This window comes from Poecile atricapillus, chromosome 30, assembly GCF_030490865.1.
Source record: "Poecile atricapillus isolate bPoeAtr1 chromosome 30, bPoeAtr1.hap1, whole genome shotgun sequence".
In the NCBI taxonomy this organism is placed as follows: Eukaryota; Metazoa; Chordata; class Aves; order Passeriformes; family Paridae; genus Poecile; species Poecile atricapillus.
In genome coordinates this window covers 226,525-246,481 of record NC_081278.1, presented here as the reverse complement: position 1 = coordinate 246,481, position 19,957 = coordinate 226,525, and the positions used below count along the sequence as shown (strand labels likewise).

General features: G+C 53.4%; 1 protein-coding gene across 1 annotated transcript; it reads right to left on the bottom strand.

Annotated features, from left to right (window-relative positions):
- Positions 1-643: 643 nt before the first annotated feature.
- Positions 644-19,867, bottom strand: LOC131589780 (splicing factor U2AF 65 kDa subunit; the record flags this gene model as incomplete). The annotated part of the gene is made up of 11 exons (XM_058859556.1): positions 644-846; positions 5,262-5,510; positions 8,566-8,652; positions 10,054-10,176; positions 11,780-11,859; positions 13,395-13,533; positions 14,644-14,760; positions 17,585-17,736; positions 18,658-18,761; positions 18,857-18,886; positions 19,713-19,867. Coding segments are annotated over 11 exons (1,371 nt in total), but the record flags the coding sequence as incomplete, so codon positions are not given.
- Positions 19,868-19,957: the final 90 nt, after the last annotated feature.

Below are 19,957 nucleotides of genomic sequence, written 5' to 3'. Positions count from 1 at the left end.
CTGGGTGATTTTTTACCCAAACCCAGGGATTTTTTTACCCAAACCTGAGTGATTTTTTTACCCAAACCTGGGGGATTTATCCCCAAAATCTGAGTGATTTTTGACCCAAACCTGGGTGATTTATCCCCAAAATCTGAGTGATTTTTTACCCAAACCTGGTGGATTTATCCCCAAAATCTGAGTGATTTTTTACCCAAACCTGGGTGATTTCTTTTACCCAAACCTGGGGGATTTTTTTACCCAAACCTGGGGGATTTATCCCCAAAATCTGAGTGATTTTTTACCCAAATCTGGGTGATTTATCCCCAAAATCTGAGTGATTTTTTTACCCAAACCTGGTGAATTTATCCCCAATCCCAGGACTCCCCTCCCCCCACCCCCCCCCCCTCCCCAAAACACAAAACTCCACAAAAACACCAAAAACTGGAAAAATCATTTAATTGGGGCTGGGGGCTCAGGGGGGGGCTCGGGGGGGGGGGGGGGGAGGGGGGGGGCGCTGCCCCTCCCCCTTCTCCTTTATTTTAATTTGGGGGGGGGGTCCTGGGGGGGTGGGGGAGGGGCTCCCCCTTCTCCTCAATACCAAACCGGGGTGGGGGAGGGGAGGGGGGGGGAGGGGCGGCTACAACGAGAACCCAGCGGGGGGAGGGGGTTTGGGGGGGGTTTTTTTGGGGGGGTTTTGGGGGTTTTTGGGGGCTCTGGGGACCCCCGGGGCTACCAGAAGTCGCGGCGGTGATACGAGTCGGGGTCGCAGAACTTGGTGACCACCACGCGGTTGGCGAACTTGCGGCCGGTCAGGCCCTGCATGGCCTTCTGGCAGTCGAACACCGAGGTGAATTCCACAAAAATCTATAAAATAAACACAAATTTGGGTCATTTTGGGTCATTTCAGGGGGTTTGGGGTCATTTCAGGGGGTTTGGGGTCATTTCAGGGGGATTCGGGGCATGGGGGAACCCCCAGAGCCTTCTGGCAGTCGAACACCGAGGTGAATTCCACAAAAATCTGTAAAAAAATTAAAATTTTGGGTCATTTCCTGGCATTTCCTGGGGTTTGGGGTCATTTCAGGGGGATTCGGGGCATGGGTGAACCCCCAGAGCCTTCTGGCAGTCGAACACCGAGGTGAATTCCACAAAAATCTGGGGATAAAAACCACGAATTTGGGTCATTTCTGGGGTTTGGGGTCATTTCCTGGCATTTCCTGGGGTTTGGGGTCATTTCAGGGGGGTTTGGGGTCACTGGGATGGGACTCAGGCACAGGGTGAACCCCCAGAGCCTTCTGGCAGTCGAACACCGAGGTGAACTCCACAAAAATCTATAAAATAAACACAAATTTGGGTCATTTTGGGTCATTTCCTGGGGTTTGGGGTCATTTCAGGGGGTTTGGGGTCATTGGGATGGCACAGGGTGAATCCCCAGAGCCTTCTGGCAGTCGAACACCGAGGTGAATTCCACGAAAATCTGGGGATAAAAACCACGAATTTGGGTCATTTCAGGGGGTTTGGGGTCATTTCTGGGGTTTGGGGTCATTTCCTGGGGTTTGGGGTCATTTCAGGGGGATTCGGGACATGGGTGAACCCCCAGAGCCTTCTGGCAGTCGAACACCGAGGTGAATTCCACAAAAATCTATAAAAATAAATCAAATTTTGGGTCATTTTGGGGGAGTTTGGGTCATTTCCTGGCATTTCCTGGGGTTTGGGGTCATTTCAGGGGAATTCGGGGCATGGGTGAACCCCCAGAGCCTTCTGGCAGTCGAACACCGAGGTGAACTCCACAAAAATCTGTGAAAAAATTAAAATTTTGGGTCATTTTGGGGGAGTTTGGGGGGTTTGGGGTCATTTCGGGGGGTTTGGGGTCATTGGGATGGCACAGGGTGAACCCCCAGAGCCTTCTGGCAGTCGAACACCGAGGTGAATTCCACGAAAATCTGGGGATAAAAACCACGAATTTGGGTCATTTCCTGGGGTTTGGGGTCATTTCTGGGGTTTGGGGTCATTTCCTGGGGTTTGGGGTCATTTCAGGGGGGTTTGGGGTCATTGGGATGGCACAGGGTGAACCCCCAGAGCCTTCTGGCAGTCAAACACCGAGGTGAATTCCACGAAAATCTATAAAAATAAATCAAATTTGGGTCATTTTGGGGGAGTTTGGGGGGTTTGGGGTCATTTCCTGGGGTTTGGGGTCATTGGGATGGGGCACAGGCACAGGGTGAACCCCCAGAGCCTTCTGGCAGTCGAACACCGAGGTGAATTCCACAAAAATCTGTGAAAAAAATCAAAATTTGGGTCATTTTGGGGGAGTTTGGGTCATTTCCTGGGGTTTGGGGTCATTTCGGGGGGTTTGGGGCATGGGTGAACCCCCAGAGCCTTCTGGCAGTCGAACACCGAGGTGAATTCCACAAAAATCTGTAAAAATAAATCAAATTTTGGGTCATTTCCTGGGGTTTGGGGTCATTTCAGGGGGTTTGGGGTCATTTCAGGGGGTTTGGGGTCATTTCAGGGGGATTCGGGGCATGGGTGAACCCCCAGAGCCTTCTGGCAGTCGAACACCGAGGTGAATTCCACAAAAATCTGGGGATAAAAACCACGAATTTGGGTCATTTCTGGGGTTTGGGGTCATTTCCTGGCATTTCCTGGGGTTTGGGGTCATTTCAGGGGGGTTTGGGGTCACTGGGATGGGACTCAGGCACAGGGTGAACCCCCAGAGCCTTCTGGCAGTCGAACACCGAGGTGAACTCCACAAAAATCTATAAAATAAACACAAATTTGGGTCATTTTGGGTCATTTCCTGGGGTTTGGGGTCATTTCAGGGGGTTTGGGGTCATTGGGATGGCACAGGGTGAATCCCCAGAGCCTTCTGGCAGTCGAACACCGAGGTGAATTCCACGAAAATCTGTTAAAAAAATCAAAATTTGGGTCATTTTGGGTCATTTCAGGGGGTTTGGGGTCATTTCAGGGGGATTCGGGGCATGGGTGAACCCCCAGAGCCTTCTGGCAGTCGAACACCGAGGTGAATTCCACGAAAATCTGGGGATAAAAACCACGAATTTGGGTCATTTCAGGGGGTTTGGGGTCATTTCTGGGGTTTGGGGTCATTTCCTGGGGTTTGGGGTCATTTCAGGGGGATTCGGGACATGGGTGAACCCCCAGAGCCTTCTGGCAGTCGAACACCGAGGTGAATTCCACAAAAATCTATAAAAATAAATCAAATTTTGGGTCATTTTGGGGGAGTTTGGGTCATTTCCTGGCATTTCCTGGGGTTTGGGGTCATTTCAGGGGAATTCGGGGCATGGGTGAACCCCCAGAGCCTTCTGGCAGTCGAACACCGAGGTGAACTCCACAAAAATCTGTGAAAAAATTAAAATTTTGGGTCATTTTGGGGGAGTTTGGGGGGTTTGGGGTCATTTCGGGGGGTTTGGGGTCATTGGGATGGCACAGGGTGAACCCCCAGAGCCTTCTGGCAGTCGAACACCGAGGTGAATTCCACGAAAATCTGGGGATAAAAACCACGAATTTGGGTCATTTCCTGGGGTTTGGGGTCATTTCTGGGGTTTGGGGTCATTTCCTGGGGTTTGGGGTCATTTCAGGGGGGTTTGGGGTCATTGGGATGGCACAGGGTGAACCCCCAGAGCCTTCTGGCAGTCAAACACCGAGGTGAATTCCACGAAAATCTATAAAAATAAATCAAATTTGGGTCATTTTGGGGGAGTTTGGGGGGTTTGGGGTCATTTCCTGGGGTTTGGGGTCATTGGGATGGGGCACAGGCACAGGGTGAACCCCCAGAGCCTTCTGGCAGTCGAACACCGAGGTGAATTCCACAAAAATCTGTGAAAAAAATCAAAATTTGGGTCATTTTGGGGGAGTTTGGGTCATTTCCTGGGGTTTGGGGTCATTTCGGGGGGTTTGGGGCATGGGTGAACCCCCAGAGCCTTCTGGCAGTCGAACACCGAGGTGAATTCCACGAAAATCTGTAAAAATAAATCAAATTTTGGGTCATTTCCTGGGGTTTGGGGTCATTTCAGGGGGTTTGGGGTCATTTCAGGGGGTTTGGGGTCATTTCAGGGGGATTCGGGGCATGGGTGAACCCCCAGAGCCTTCTGGCAGTCGAACACCGAGGTGAACTCCACAAAAATCTATAAAAAAATTAAAATTTGGGTCATTTTGGGTCATTTCAGGGGTTTGGGGTCACTGGGATGGGACACAGGCACAGGGTGAACCCCCAGAGCCTTCTGGCAGTCGAACACCGAGGTGAACTCCACAAAAATCTATAAAAAAATTAAAATTTGGGTCATTTTGGGGGAGTTTGGGAGGATTCAGGGGGTCCTGGGCACTCTGGTGACGCCTTTGTCCGCTCCTGTCGCCTTCCCTGGGCTGTTCCAGGCACACCTGGGGACACCTGGGGACACCTGGGGACATCTGGGGACACCTGGGACACACCTGGGAACATCTGGGAACATCTGGGGACACCTGGGGACACCTGGGGACACCTGGGGCACACCTGGGAACATCTGGGAACATCCTGAGCACACCTGGGCACACAGGTAACCCCATATCTGCACACCTGAGCACACCTGAGCACACCTGGGGACACCTGGGCACACAGGTAACCCCATAACTGCACACCTGAGCACACAGGTAACCTCACATCTCACAGTTCTCACCTTCCCACACCCCGGCACCTCGACGCCGTCCACGGGCCGCGGGATCTCGATGGATTTGACCTTTCTGCACCCTCCCAGCCCCATTCCCAGCACACCTGGGCACACAGGTGAGTCCATATCTCACACATCTCACCTTTCCACACCCCGGCACCTCGACGCCGTCCACGGGCCACGGGATCTCGATGGATTTGTTCCATCCCCACCCCATTCCCACCCCATTCCCAGCACACCTGGGCACACCTGGGCACACAGGTAACCCCACCTGGGCACAGGTAACCCTGTATCTCACCTTCCCGCACCCCGGCACCTCGACGCCGTCCACGGGCCGCGGGATCTCGATGGATTTGTTCCATTCCCACCCCATTCCCAGCACACCTGGGCACACCTGGGCACACAGGTGAGTCCATATCTCACACATCTCACCTTCCCGCACCCCGGCACCTCGACGCCGTCCACGGGCCGCGGGATCTCGATGGATTTGTTCCATCCCCACCCTCCCAGCCCCATTCCCAGCACACCTGGGCACACCTGGGCACACAGGTAACCCTGTATCTGCACACCTGGGCACACAGGTAACCCCACCTGGGCACAGGTAACCCTGTATCTCACCTTCCCACAGCCCGGCACCTCGACGCCGTCCACGGGCCGCGGGATCTCGATGGATTTGACGGTGCCGTACTTGCCGCACTCGTCGCGCACGTCCTCCACGATCTCCTCGTACTCCTCGTCGTCCAGCAGCTCCTCGGGCAGCACCATGTTGAGCAGGCACAGCACCTCCGTGGGGTGACCGCCCATCTGCACCTGAGAGCTCATCAGACCCGGCACCTGCAGCGTCACCGGCGTCTGGTTGATCGTGCTCTGAGGGGAGAGCGGAGAGGGGAGAGATGGGAGAGGGGGGATGGAAATGGGGGGAGATGGAAATGGGGAGATGGAAATGGGGGTATGGAGGAGATGGGGGGAGATGGGGGGAGAGGGGGAAATGGGAATGGGGGAATGGGGGAGAGGGAGAGGGGAGAGATGGAGATGGGGAGATGGAGATCGGGGTATGGAGGAGATGTGGGGAGATGGGGGGAGATGGGGAGAGGGAGAGGGGAGAGATGGGAGAGGGAGAGGGGAGAGATGGAGATGGGAAATGGGAAATGGGGAGATGGAGATTGGGGGAGATGGAGATTGGGGTATGGAGGAGATGTGGGGAGATGGGGGGAGAGGGGAGAGATGGGAGAGGGAGAGGGGAGAGATGGAAATGGGGAGATGGAGATTGGGGGGAGATGGAGATTGGGGTATGGAGGAGATGTGGGAAGAGGGGGGGAGAGGGGAGAGATGGGAGAGGGAGAGGGGAGAGATGGAGATGGGGAGATGGAGATGGGGAGATGGAGAGAGGGGAGATGGAGATTGGGGGAGATGGAGATGGGGGGAGATGGAGAGAGGGGAGATGGAGATGGGGGAGATGGGGAGAGGGGAGATGGGGAGAGGGGAACGGGGATGGGGAGATGGAAATGGGGGAATGGAGATGGGGGAGATGGAGGAGATGGGAATGGGGAGAGGGGAGATGGGGAGATGGAGATGGGGAGAGATGGAGATTTGGGGTAGGGAGGAGATGTGGGGAGATGGGGGGAGATGGGGGTGAATGGGGAGATGGAGATGGGGGAGATGGAAATGGGGGGAAAAGGGGGGAGATGGAAATGGGAAATGGGGAGATGGGGGAGATGGAGGAGATGGGGAGGAATGGGGAGATGGAGATGGAGGAGATGGAGATGGGGGGAGATGGGGGGAGATGGAAATGGGAGATGAGGAGATGGGGGAGATGGAGGAGATGGGGGCAGATGGAGGAGATGGGGAGGAATGGGGAGATGGAGACGGGGAGATGGAAATGGGGTGGGGGGAGATGGAAATGGGGTGGGGGGAGATGGAGGAGATGGGAAGGAATGGGGAGATGGAGATGGGGAGATGGGGGGAGATGGAGATGGGGAGATGCGGGGAGATGGGGAGTGTGGGGAGATGGGAATGGGGGGATGGAGATGGGGGAAATGGGGGAGATGGGAATGGGGGGAGATGGGGGGAGATGGAAATGGGGAGGAACGGGGAGATGGAAATGGGGAGATGGAGATGGGGGGAGGTGGGGAGATGGAAATGGGGGGAGATGGGGGGAGATGGAAATGGGGGTGTGGGGAGATGGAAATGGGGGGAGATGTGGGGAGATGGGGAGTGTGGGGAGATGGAAACGGGAAGATGGAGATGGGGGGAGGTGGAAATGGGAGTGTGGGGAGATGGAAATGGGGGGATGGAGATGGGGGGACGTGGGGAGATGGGAAATGGGAAATGTGGAAAATGGGGGAAAATGGGGGAAAAAAAAAGACACAAAAAAAATTTAAAAAACCCAGGAAAAGAAGAAAATCAAGGAATTTGAAAGAAAAAAATAAATGATAAAAAACAGAAAATAAAGAAACCCCCGGGGTCAGGACCCCTCCCACGGGTGAGGCTCCCCCCAAAGGCTCCTCCCCCCCAGGACCCCCCAAAAAACAACCCCAGGGACCCCCAAACCCGGCCCCGAATTCCCTGCAGGCACCCCAAAAACTGTCCCCAAAAAAACCCCAAAATCATCACAATTCCCCCCAAAAACGGCCCCAAATTCCCTGCAGGAAATTCCCAAAAACTGTCCCCAAAAAAACCCCAAAATCATCACAATTCCCCCCAAAAACGGCCCCGAATTCCCTGCAGGCACCCCAAAAACTGTCCCCAAAAAAAACCCCAAAATGATCACAATTCCCCCCAAAAACGGCCCCGAATTCCCTGCAGGAAATTCCCGAAAACTGTCCCCAAAAAAAACCCCAAAATCATCACAATTCCCCCCAAAAACGGCCCCGAATTCCCTGCAGGAAATTCCCAAAAACTGTCCCCAAAAAAACCCCAAAATCATCCCAATTCCCCCCAAAAACGGCCCCGAATTCCCTGCAGGAAATTCCCAAAAACTGTCCCCAAAAAAACCCCAAAATCATCCCAATTCCCCCCAAAAACGGCCCCGAATTCCCTGCAGGAAATTCCCAAAAACTGTCCCCAAAAAAACCCCAAAATCATCACAATTCCCCCCAAAAACAGCCCCGAATTCCCTGCAGGAAATTCCCAAAAACTGTCCCCAAAAAAACCCCAAAATCATCACAATTCCCCCCAAAAACAGCCCCGAATTCCCTGCGGGAAATTCCCAAAAACTGTCCCCAAACCCCCTCCCCAAAAAAACCCCAAAATTATCCAAATTCCCCCCAAAATCCCCCCTAAAATTCCCCCAAAACCCCCTCCCCAAAATCCCCAAATCCCCCCCGATTCTCCCCTGCGGGGGTCCCTGGGGGATTTGGGGAGGGGTCTCGGTGATAATTTGGGGAGGGGTCTCACCAGGGTCTCAGGGGTCTCAGGGTAATTAGGGGAGGGGTCTCAATGACATTAATTAGGGGAGGGGTCTCAGGGTGATAATTAGGGGAGGGGTCTCAATGACATTAATTAGGGGAGGGGTCTCAGGGTGATAATTAATTAGGGGAGGGGTCTCAGGGACAGTAATTTGGGGAGGGGTCTCACCAGGGTAATTAGGGGAGGGGTCTCAATGACATTAATTAGGGGAGGGGTCTCAAGGACAGTAATTAGGGGAGGGGTCTCAATGACATTAATTAGGGGAGGGGTCTCAGGGACAGTAATTAATTAGGGGAGGGGTCTCAGGGTGATAATTAATTAGGGGAGGGGTCTCAATGACATTAATTTGGGGAGGGGTCTCAATGACATTAATTAGGGGAGGGGTCTCAGGGATATTAATTAGGGGAGGGGTCTCAGGGGTAATCAGAGTGATAATTAATTAGGGGAGGGGTCTCAATGACATTAATTAGGGCAGGGGTCTCAGGGTGATAATTAATTAGGGGAGGGGTCTCACCAGGGTGGCGTTCTTGGCGCCGACGCTCGCTCGCTGCACCAGCAGCTTCTTGTCCCCGAGCTGCATCCCATTGAGCCCCGCGATGGCCTGGGGACCCCAGACCCAATTCAATCAGGGGGACCCCAGACCCAATTCAGGGGGACCCCAGACCCAATTCAATCAGGGGGGACCCCAGACCCAATTCAGGGGGACCCCAGACCCAAATCAGGGACCCCAGACCCAATTCAGGGACCCCAGACCCAATTCAATCAGGGGGGACCCCAGACCCAATTCAATCAGGGGGGACCCCAGACCCAATTCAATCAGGGGGGACCCCAGACCCAATTCAGGGACCCCAGATCCAAATCAGGGACCCCAGACCCAAACCAGGGGAGATCAGGGACCCCAGACCCAATTCAGGGACCCCAGACCCAATTCAGGGACCCCAGACCCAAATCAGGGGGACCCCAGACCCAATTCAATCAGGGGGGACCCCAGACCCAAATCAGGGGGACCCCAGACCCAATTCAGGGACCCCAGACCCAATTCAGGGGGGACCCCAGACCCAATTCAATCAGGGGGGACCCCAGACCCAGATCAGGGACCCCAGACCCAATTCAGGGGGACCCCAGACCCAAATCAGGGGGGGATCAGGGACCCCCTGCAATTCCCCCAGAGGGGTTTTGGGGTATCCCCAGGTGTCTCCAGGTGTCCCCAGGTGTGTTTTGTGCCCCCCAGGTGTGTTTTGGGGTGTCCCCAGGTGTCTCAGGTGTCCCCAGGTGTCCCCAGGTGTCTCAGGTGTCCCCAGGTGTCCCCAGGTGTATCTCAGGTGTATTTTGGTGTCCCCAGGTGTATTTTCCCACCCCCCAGGTGTATCTCAGGTGTATTTTGGTGTCCCCAGGTGTATTTTCCCACCCCCCAGGTGTATCTCAGGTGTGTTTTGGGGTTCCCCAGGTGTCCCCAGGTGTATCTCAGGTGTCCCCAGGTGTATTTTCCTGCCCCCCAGGTGTATCTCAGCTGTAGTTTTTGGTCCCCAGGTGTATTTCCACGCCCCCCAGGTGTCCCCAGGTGTCCCCAGGTGTATTCCACGCCCCCCAGGTGTGTCTCAGGTGTCCCCAGGTGTATTTTCCCGCCCCCCAGGTGTCCCCAGGTGTATTCCATGCCCCCCAGGTGTATCTCAGGTGTATGTCAGGTGTGTTTTGGGGTTCCCCAGGTGTCCCCAGGTGTCCCCAGGTGTCTCAGGTGTCCCCAGGTGTGTCTCAGGTGTATCTCAGGTATATTTCCATGCCCCCCAGGTGTCCCCAGGTGTATTTTGGTGTCCCCAGGTGTCCCCAGGTGTCCCCAGGTGTGTCCCCAGGTGTCCCCAGGTGTCCCCAGGTGTCCCCAGGTGTCCCCAGGTGTGTCCCCAGGTGTGTCCCCAGGTGTCCCCAGGTGTGTCTCAGGTGTCCCCAGGTGTCCCCAGGTGTCTCAGGTGTCCCCAGGTGTCCCCAGGTGTGTCCCTGTCCGTACCTGGTCGGTGACGTTGATGTCCACGTACTCACAGAAGGCGTAGCCCTTGCTGAGCCCGGTGGCGCTGTCCTTGACCAGGTTAAAGGCCTTGAGCGGCCCGAAGGACGTCAGCAGCTCCTTCACCTGCGGGACACGGCGGGAAAACAGCCGGGAATAACGGGGGATCCGGGAATTCCAGAGGGAATTCAGGAACTCCAGGGGATCCGGGAATTCCAGAGGGATCCGGGAATTCCAGAGGGATCCGGGAATGCCGGAATTCCAGAGGGATCCATCCAGGAATTTCATTGGGAATTCGGGAATTCCCCCAAAGGATTCAGGAATTCCATCGGGAATTCAGGAATTTCAGGGGATCCAGGAATTCCCCCAAGGGATTCGGGAACTCCGGGGGATTCGGGAATTTCCCCAAGGGATCCAGGAATTCCAGGGGGATCCGGGAATTCCAGGGGGATCCGGGAATTCCAGAGGGATCCGGGAATTCCGGGGGGATCCGGGAACTCCAGAGGGATCCATCCGGGAATTCCAGAGGGATCCGGGAATTCCAGGGGGATCCGGGAATTCCAGAGGGATCCGGGAATTCCAGGAGGAAATTCGGGAATTCCCCCAAGGGATTCGGGAATTTCATCGGGAATTCAGGAATTTCAGGGGATCCAGGAATTCCCCCAAGGGATTCGAGAATTCCAAAGGGATCCAGGAATTCCCCAAGGGATTCAGGAATTCCAAGGGATCTGGGGTTCCCTTGGGATTTGGGAATTCCCCCAAGGGATCCGGGAATTCCATCGGGATTCCGGAATTCTGAGGGATTCAGGAATTCCCCCGAGGGATTTGGGAACTGCCCAGGGATCCGGGAATTCCAGAGGGATCCGGGAATTCCGGGGGGATTCAGGAATTTCAGGGGGGATTCAGGAATTCCAGGGGATTCAGGAATTCCCCCAAGGGATCCAGGAATTCCAGAGGGATCCAAGAATTCCAGAGGGATCCGGGAATTCCGGGGGGATTCGGGAATTCCCCCAAGGGATTCAGGAATTCCAGGGGGATCCGGGAATCCCCTCTGGAATGGGGGAACCCCCCCCTCCCCCAGTCCCACCCTGGGGAGGACTTTTGGGATTTTTTGGGATTTTTGGGATATTCTTGGGGTTTTTTGGGATATTCTTGGGATTTTTTTGGGAATAATTTGGGGATTTTTTGGGGATTTTTTGGGGATATTTTGGGATATTTTTGCGGTTTTTTGGGAATAATTTTGGGATATTTTTGGGATATTTTGGGATATTTTTGGGATATTCTTGGGATAGTTTTGGGATTTTTTGGGAATAATTTTGGGGATATTTTTGGGATATTTTTGGGATATTTTTGGGATATTTTTGAGGTATTTTTGGGATTTTTTGGGGATTTTTTTGGGGATATTTTGGGAATATTTTTGGGATATTTTTGGGAAATTTTTGGGGATATTTTTGGGGATTTTTTGGGGATTTTTTGGGATATCTTTGGGATATTTTTGGGATATTTTTGGGATATTTTTGGGAAATTTTTGGGGATATTTTGGGGATTTTTTGGGATATTTTTGGGATATTTTGGGGATTTTTTGGGGGATATTTTGGGGATTTTTTGGGATATTTTTGGGATATTTTTGGGATATTTTTGGGATATTTTGGGGGGATTTTGGGCCATCTCCTGGCCGGTTTCCCGGGATTTTTTTGGGAATGCTGGGATTTGGGGCTCCCCCCCTCACCTGGTCGTCGTTCAGGTAATTGGGGAGGCCCCCGATGAAGAGTTTGTGCGCAGAGTCCGGGACCACCGTGGACACCACACCTGGGGGGGCCAAAATTCCCAAATCACACCTGGATCATCCCTCAAAAACCCCAAAAAACCCCAAAATCCCCCCAAAAATCTCCAAATCACACCTGGATCACCCCAAAATCCCCAAAAAACCCCAAAATCCCCCCAAAAAACCCCCGGGAACCACCCCCAAAACCCCAAGAAATCCCCAAATCACACCTGGATCATCCCTCAAAATCCCCAAAAAACCCCAGAAATTCCCAAATCACACCTAGATCACCCCAAAATCCCCAAAAAACCCCAAAATCCCCCCAAAAAACCCCCGGGAACCACCCCCAAAACCCCAAGAAATTCCCAAATCACACCTGGATCATCCCTCAAAATCCCCAAAAAACCCCAGAAATTCCCAAATCACACCTGGATCATCCCAAAAACCCCAAAAACCCCAAATCACACCTGGATCACCCCAAAAAAACCCAAAATCCCCCCAAAAAACCCCCAAATCACACCTGGATCATCCCTCAAAATCCCCAAAAAAACCCCAAATCACACCTGGATCACCCCAAAATCCCCCAAAATCCTCCCCAAAATTCCCAAATCACACCTGGATCACCCCAAAAACCCCAAAAAACCCAAAAATCCCCCCAAAAAACCCAAAATCCCCCAAAAAGACCCAAAATCCCCCCAAAATCCCCAAATCACACCTGGATCCCCCCAAAAAACCCAAAATCCCCAAAATCCTCCTGGACTTGGGAGTCTCCCTGGTTTAGGGGTGATTTTGGGGCAGTTTTTGGGTGATTTTGGGGCAGTTTTTGGGGTGATTTTGAGGCAGTTTTTGGGGTGATTTTGGGGTGATTTTGGGCAGGTTTTTTGGCAGTTTTTGGAGTGATTTGGGGCAGTTTTGGGGGCAGTTTTTGGGGTGATTTGGGGCAGTTTTGGGGGCAGTTTTTGGGGTGATTTTGGGGTGATTTGGGGCAGTTTTTGGGGCAGTTTTTGGGGTGATTTGGGGCAGTTTTTGAGGCAGTTTTTGGGGTGATTTTGGGGTGATTTTGGGCAGTTTTGGGGTCACTCACCAGGTACATAAACCGAGGGGTTCTCAGACATCCCTGGCAGGGGTTGGGGTGATTTTGGGGTGATTTTGGGGTGATTTTGGGGTGATTTTGGGGTGATTTTGGGGCAGGTTTTGGGGCAGGTTTTGGGGTGATTTTGGGCAGTTTTTGAGGCAGTTTTTTGGCAGTTTTTGGGGTGATTTTGGGGCAGTTTTTGAGGCAGTTTTTGGGGTGATTTGGGGCAGTTTTTGGGGTGATTTGGGGCAGTTTTTGGGGTGATTTTGGGGTGATTTTGGGGTGATTTTGGGGCAGTTTTTGGGGCAGTTTTTGGGGTGATTTGGGGCAGGTTTTGGGGTGATTTTGGGGTGATTTTGGGGTGATTTTGGGGCAGTTTTTGGGGTGATTTTGGGGCAGTTTTTGGGGTGATTTTGGGGTGATTTTGGGGTGATTTGGGGCAGTTTTTGGGGCAGTTTTTGGGGTGATTTTGGGGTGATTTGGGGCAGTTTTGGGGGCACTCACCAGGTACATAAACCGAGGGGTTCTCAGACATCCCTGGCAGGGGTTGGTAGTCGTGGGGCCGGCGGATTTTCAGGGATTGCCCCTGGAAGATGATCCCGTCGAACGCCATCGCCTGCGTCGTCTCATCCACCGAGCGGAACTGCGGGAAAAACCCCAAAATCCACACGGGGAACCCCAAAATCTGCTCAGGGAACCCCAAAATCCGCTCAGGGAACCCCAAAAACCCCAAAATCCAAACGGGGAACCCCAAAATCCACACGGGGAACCCCAAAAACCCCAAAATCCACACAGGGAACCCCAAAATCCACACGGGGAACCCCAAAAACCCCAAAATCTGCTCAGGGAACCCCAAAATCTGCTCAGGGAACCCCAAAATCCACACAGGGAGCCCCAAAATCTGCTCAGGGAACCCCAAAATCCAAACAGGGAACCCCAAAATCCGCTCAGGGAACCCCAAAATCTGCTCAGGGAGCCCCAAAAACCCCAAAATCCACACAGGGAACCCCAAAATCCCCAAAATCCACACAGGGAACCCCAAAATCTGCTCAGGGAACCCCAAAAACCCCAAATCCCACTCAGGGAACCCCAAAACCTTTTTGGGTCAGAATTTGTGGTTTTTGGGTCAGAATTGGGGGGTTTTGGGTCAGAATTTGGGGTTTTTGGGTGAGATTTGGGGTTTTAGGAGCAGAATTGGGACAGAATTTGGGTTTTTGGGTCAGAATTGGGGTTCTTTGGGGCTGATTTGTGTTTTTTGGGTCAGAATTTGTGTTTTTGGGTCAGAACTGTGGTTTTTGGGTGAGAATTGGGATTTTTGGGTCAGAATTGTGGTTTTTGGGTCAGAATTTGGGGTTTTTGGGTCAGAATTGGGGTTTTTTGGTCAGAATTGTGGTTTTTGTGTCAGATTTGTGGTTTTTGGGTCAGAACTGTGGTTTTTTGGGTCAGAATTTGGGTTTTTTTGGCCAATCCCAGCTCTGAGCACCCCCAGCTCAGCTCCCCGCTCCCCACTGACCCAAAACCCCCCGAATTTGCCCCAAACCCCCCGAATTTGCCCCAAACTCCCTGAATTTGCCCCAAACCCCCTGAATTTGCCCCAAACCCCCCGAATTTGCCCCAAACTCCCTGAATTTGCCCCAAACTCCCTGAATTTGCCCCAAACCCCCCGAATTTGCCCAAAACCCCCCGAATTTGCCCCAAACCCCCCGAATTTGCCCCAAACCCCCTGAATTTGCCCCAAAAGGGCCGCGGGCACCTCGAGGAAGGCGAAGTTCTTGTCCTGGTTGATCTGCACGGCCAGGACGGGGTTCCCGGGGGCCTGGGTCAGCCCCCCCAGGCGCATCTGAGCGTTGAAGAAATCCATCATCGCCTCCTGGGGCAAAAAACCGCAGATTCGGGTCAGGGGAGGGGGAAAAATGGGGGTTTGGGGGGAAAAATGGGAATTTGGGGGGAAAAAATGGGGGTTTGGGGTCAAAAAATGGGAATATGGGTCAGAAAAATGGGAATTTGGGGGAAAAAATGGGGGTTTGGGGGGAAAAAATGGGAATATGGGGATTAAAAATGGGGGTTTGGGGGGAAAAAATGGGAATTTGGGGATTAAAAATGGGGGTTTGGGGGGAAAAAATGGGAATTTGGGGATTAAAAATGGGGGTTTGGGGGGAAAAAATGGGAATTTGGGGGGAAAAATGGCAGATTCGGGTCAGGGGAGGGGGAAAATGGGGGTTTGGGGGGAAAAAATGGGAATTTGGGGTCAAAAAATGGGAGTTTGGGGTCAAAAATGGGAGTTTGGGGTCAAAAATGGGAATTTGGGGATTAAAAATGGGGGTTTGGGGGGAAAAAATGGGAATTTGGGGCAAAAAACGGCAAATTCGGGTCAGGGGAGGGGGAAATCGGGGGGCTGGGGGGGGAAAATGGGAATTTGGGGGAAAAAACGGCAAATTCGGGTCGGGGGCGGGAAAAAATGGGGGTTTGGGGGGAAAAAATGGGAATTTGGGGTTTAAAAATGGGAGTTTGGGGGCAAAAAACGGCAAATTCGGGTCAGGGGAGGGGGGAAAAATGGGGGTTTGGGGGGAAAAATGGGAATTTGGGGGAAAAAATGGGAGTTTGGGGGGAAAAAACGGGAATTTGGGGGAAAAAACGGCAAATTCGGGTCGGGGGGGAAACACAGGGGGCTGGGGGGAAAAAAAATGGGAATTTGGGGGGAAAAAATGGGGGTTTGGGGGGAAAAAATGGGAATTTGGGGGAAAAAATGGGAAATTTGGGTCAAAAAATGGGAGTTTGGGGTCAAAAATGGGAATTTGGGGTCAAAAAATGGGAATTTGGGGGGAAAAATGGGAATTTGGGTCAGAAAAATGGGAATTTGGGGTTTAAAAATGGGAATTTGGAGGGTTTGGGGTCAAAAAATGGGAATTTGGGGGGTTTTGGGTCAAAAAAAAAGTGAATTTTGTAGGTTTTGGGTGGAAAAATGGGAGTTTTGGGTATTTTTGGGTCAGGTTTTGGGGGTTTTGGGCCCCTCTGGGATGGTGGAGACTCCCCTGAAGTTGGGGGAGAAGGGGAAAAAATGGTGAAAAAGAACAAAAAAAAGAAAAATAAAGAAATGTGAAATGTGAGAGAAAAGAGAAAAAAAAGGAAATAAAAATGAATAGAAACAGTAACTCAGGAAAAACAGAAACATTGGTTAAAAATACACAAAGAGAGAAAAAGAAACATAAAAAAAAGTGCAAGGAAATGTAACAAAAATAAATTAAAGTGATTTTAAAAAAACCCAAAATAGGTACAAAATGTAACAACAGAAAGAAACAGTAAAAGCCAAATAAAATAAAATAAAATAAAAACAGGAACTAAGAAAAGAAACAGAAAATCAAAAAATTCCACTCCCAAAAACCCCCCCTGAGCTCTGTGACCCCCAGAACCCCAAACACCCCCTGAGAAATCGGTAAAAACCCCAAAAAACGCCCCAAAAACCCCAAGAAATGCCCCAAAAACCCCAAAAAACGCCCCAAAAACCCCAAAAAACCCAAACACCTCCCAAAGCCTCCATAAAAACCCCAAATAATCCCCCAAAATCCCAAATAACCCTATAAAAACCCCAAAAAACCCCAAATAATCCCCAAAATCCCTAAATAACCCCATAAAAAATTGAAATAACCCCATAAAGACCCCAAATAACCCCATAAAAAAACAAAATAACCCCATAAAGACCCCAAATAACCCCATAAAAATCCTAAAAAATTCCCCAAAACTCCCAAATAACCCCATAAAACCCCAAATAACCCCATAAAAATCCCAAGTAATCCCCCAAAAACCCCAAACCAGCCCCAAAACTCCCAAATAACCCCATAAAGACCCCAAATAACCCCATAAAGACCCCAAATAACCCCATAAAAATTCCAAATAACCCCATAAAGACCCAAATAATCCCTGAAACCCACAAACAATCCCCCAAAAATCCCAAATAACCCCATAAAAATCCCAAATAACCCCATAAAGACCCCAAAAAAACCCCATAAAAAATGGAAATAACCCCATAAAAACCCCAAATGACCCCATAAAATTCCCAAATAACCCTGTAAAATTCCCAAATAACCCTGTAAAATTCCCAAATAACCCCGATAACCCCATAAAACCCCAAATAACCCCCCAAATTCCAAATAACCCCATAAACCCCCAGATAATCCCTGAAACCCATAAACAATCCCCCCAAAACTCCCAAATAACCCCATAAAAATCCCAAATAATCCCATAAAACCGAAATAACCCCCAAAACTCCCAAATAACCCCATAAAAATCCCAAATAACCCCATAAAACCCGAAATAACCCCCAAAACTCCCAAATAACCCCATAAAAATCCCAAATAACCCCATAAAAACCCCAAAGAACCCCCCAAAAACCCCAAATAACCCCATAAAAACCCCAAATAACCCCATAAAAATCCCAAATAACCCCATAAAAATCCCAAATAACCCCATAAACCCCCAAATAACCCCATAAAGACCCCAAAAAAACCCCATAAAAAATGGAAATAACACCCTAAAAACCCCAAATAACCCCATAAAGACCCCAAAAAAAACCCATAAAAAATGGAAATAACCCATAAAAAATGGAAATAACCCCCTAAAAACCCCAAATGACCCCCTAAAAACCCCAAATGACCCCATAAAAACCCCAAAAGACCCCCCAGTCCCCCCCGTCTCACCTCGGTGATGCCGAAGGGGATGTTGCCCACGTAGAGGCGCCGCGCCTGCCGCGTCATCTGGCTGCCCACCACGGGCACGGGCGTGGGGGTGACGGCCAGCCCGTCCGGGGTCATGGTGGGCAACAGCGCCGTGGCCGGGATCTGCCCGGCCGCTGGGGGATGGCATGGTCACCATGGGGGGGTTTGGGGGGGTTTGGGGGAATTTGGGGGGGTTTGGGGGGTCCTGGACAGGATCTGTCCGGCCGCTGGGGGACAGGGACGTCACCATGGGGGGGTTCATTTGGGGGGTCCTGGGGGGTGCTGGGGGGTCCTGGGGGGTCCTGGCCGGGATCTGCCCGGCCGCTGGGGGACAGGGACGTCACCATGGGGGAATTTGGGGGGATTTGGGGGGGATTTGGGGCGGTTTGGGGGGTCCTGGCCAGGATCTGTCCCACCGCTGAGGGACAGGGACGTCATGGGGGCTTCTTTTGGGGGATTTGGGGGATTTGGGGGTGATTTGGGGGGGATTTGTGGGGTCCTGGGGCGTTTGGGGGGTCCTGGACAGGATCTGCCCGGCCGCTGGGGGACAGGGACGTCATGGGGGGGTTCATTTGGGGGGTCTGGGGGGTCCTGGGGGGGATTTGGAGGGTCCTGGCCGGGATCTGTCCGGCCGCTGGGGGACAGGGACGTCACCATGGGGGGTTTGGGGGGATTTGGGGGGTCCTGGGGGGATTTGGGGGGTCCTGGGGGGATTTGGGGGCTCCCAGGGGATTTGGGAGGGTCCCAGGGGGTTTGGGGGGGTCCCACAGGGGTTTGGGGGGGTCCCACAGGGGTTTGGGGGGTCCCAGGGGGTCTGGGGGGGGTCCCACAGGGGTTTGGGGGGGTCCCAGGGGGATTTGGGGGGTCCTGGGGGGTCCTGGGGGGGTTTGGGGGGTCCTGGGGGGGTTTGGGGGGGATTTGGGGGGTCCTGGGGGGGATTGGGGGGTCCCACAGGGCTCTGGGGGTCCCACAGGTGTTTGGGGTGGTCCCACAGGGGTTTGGGGGGGTCCCACAGGGCTCTGGGGGTCCCGGCTGGATTTGGGGAGGGGTCTCACCCTGCATGGCCTTGTACTGCATGGGGGTGATGTGCTCGAAGCCGGGGGGGGGCACATCCCAATATTTGCGGATTTTCTTCTTCTTCTCGTGCCGGGGGGAGCGGCTGGGGAGGGGGCACAGGGGGGGTTTGGGGAGGGGGCTGCACCCCCAGACCCCCAAAAACCCCCAAAACCCCCCAAAACGCCCCCCCAGACTCACCTCAGGGGGCCCGAAAGGCTCAGGGGTGACCTGTGGGGAGGGGAGGGGGTTTTACACCTGGGCTTTTCCGGGGGTCCCCACCCCAATTCCGGGGGTCCCCACCCCAATTCCGGGGGTCCCAGGTGCATTGGGGGGGGGTCGAGGCCCTGTCTGGGGGTCCCCAGCCCCGTTTTTGGGGTCTCTGATGGATCCCAGGGGCCGGGGGGAGTCCAAGGGGGGTCCCCACGCCCCTTGTGGGGGTGCCCAACCCCATTTTGGGGGTCCCACTCTCACTTTTGGGGGTCCCAACTCCATTTTTGGGGGTCCCAACCCCATTTTGGGGGTCCCACTCCCACTTTTGGAGGTCCCAGCTTTCTTTTGGGGGTCCCCAACCCCATTCTGAGGCACCCATTATCATTTTTGGGGGTCCCATTCCCATTTTCGGGGGTCCCATCCCCATTTTCGGGGGTCCCATCCCCATTTTCGGGGGTCCCGTTCCCATTTTCAGGGGTCCCATTCCCATTTTCAAGGGTCCCATTCCCATTTCTGGGGATCCCGTTCCCATTTTTAGGAGTCCCACCCCAATCCTGCTGGTCCCAGGGCGTTCCCAGGGGGTTCCCGGTGGTCCCGAGGGGTTCCCGGTGTTCCCGGGGTGTTCCCAGGGGTTCCCGGTGTTCCCGGGGTGTTCCCGGGTGTTCCCGGTGCTCCCGGGGGGGTTCCCAGGGGTTCCCGGTGCTCCTGGGGGGTTCCCGGGGTGTTCCCGGTGCTCCCAGGGTGTTCCCAGGGTGTTCCCAGGTGTTCCCAGTGTTCCCGGTGTGTTCCCAGTGCTCCCCGGGTGTTCCCCGGGTGTTCCCGGAGCTCCCCGCGCCCCCGGTACCGGCGCCGCCGGCGGTCCCTGGAGACGCTGCGCTGGTCTCGGTTGCGCCGGTCCCGGGAGCGGCTGCGGCGTTTGCGATCGCGGCTGCGGGAGCGGCTGTGGGAGCGCTTGCGGTGCCGGTTCTCCTTGTCCCGCTCTGCCCGGGGGTACGGGGGGGCTCAACGGGGTCCAAACCCCCCAAAAACCCCGAAACCCCCAAAATCCCCGGGCCCGGAACGGCCCCGAAATCCCACCCGGAATAACCA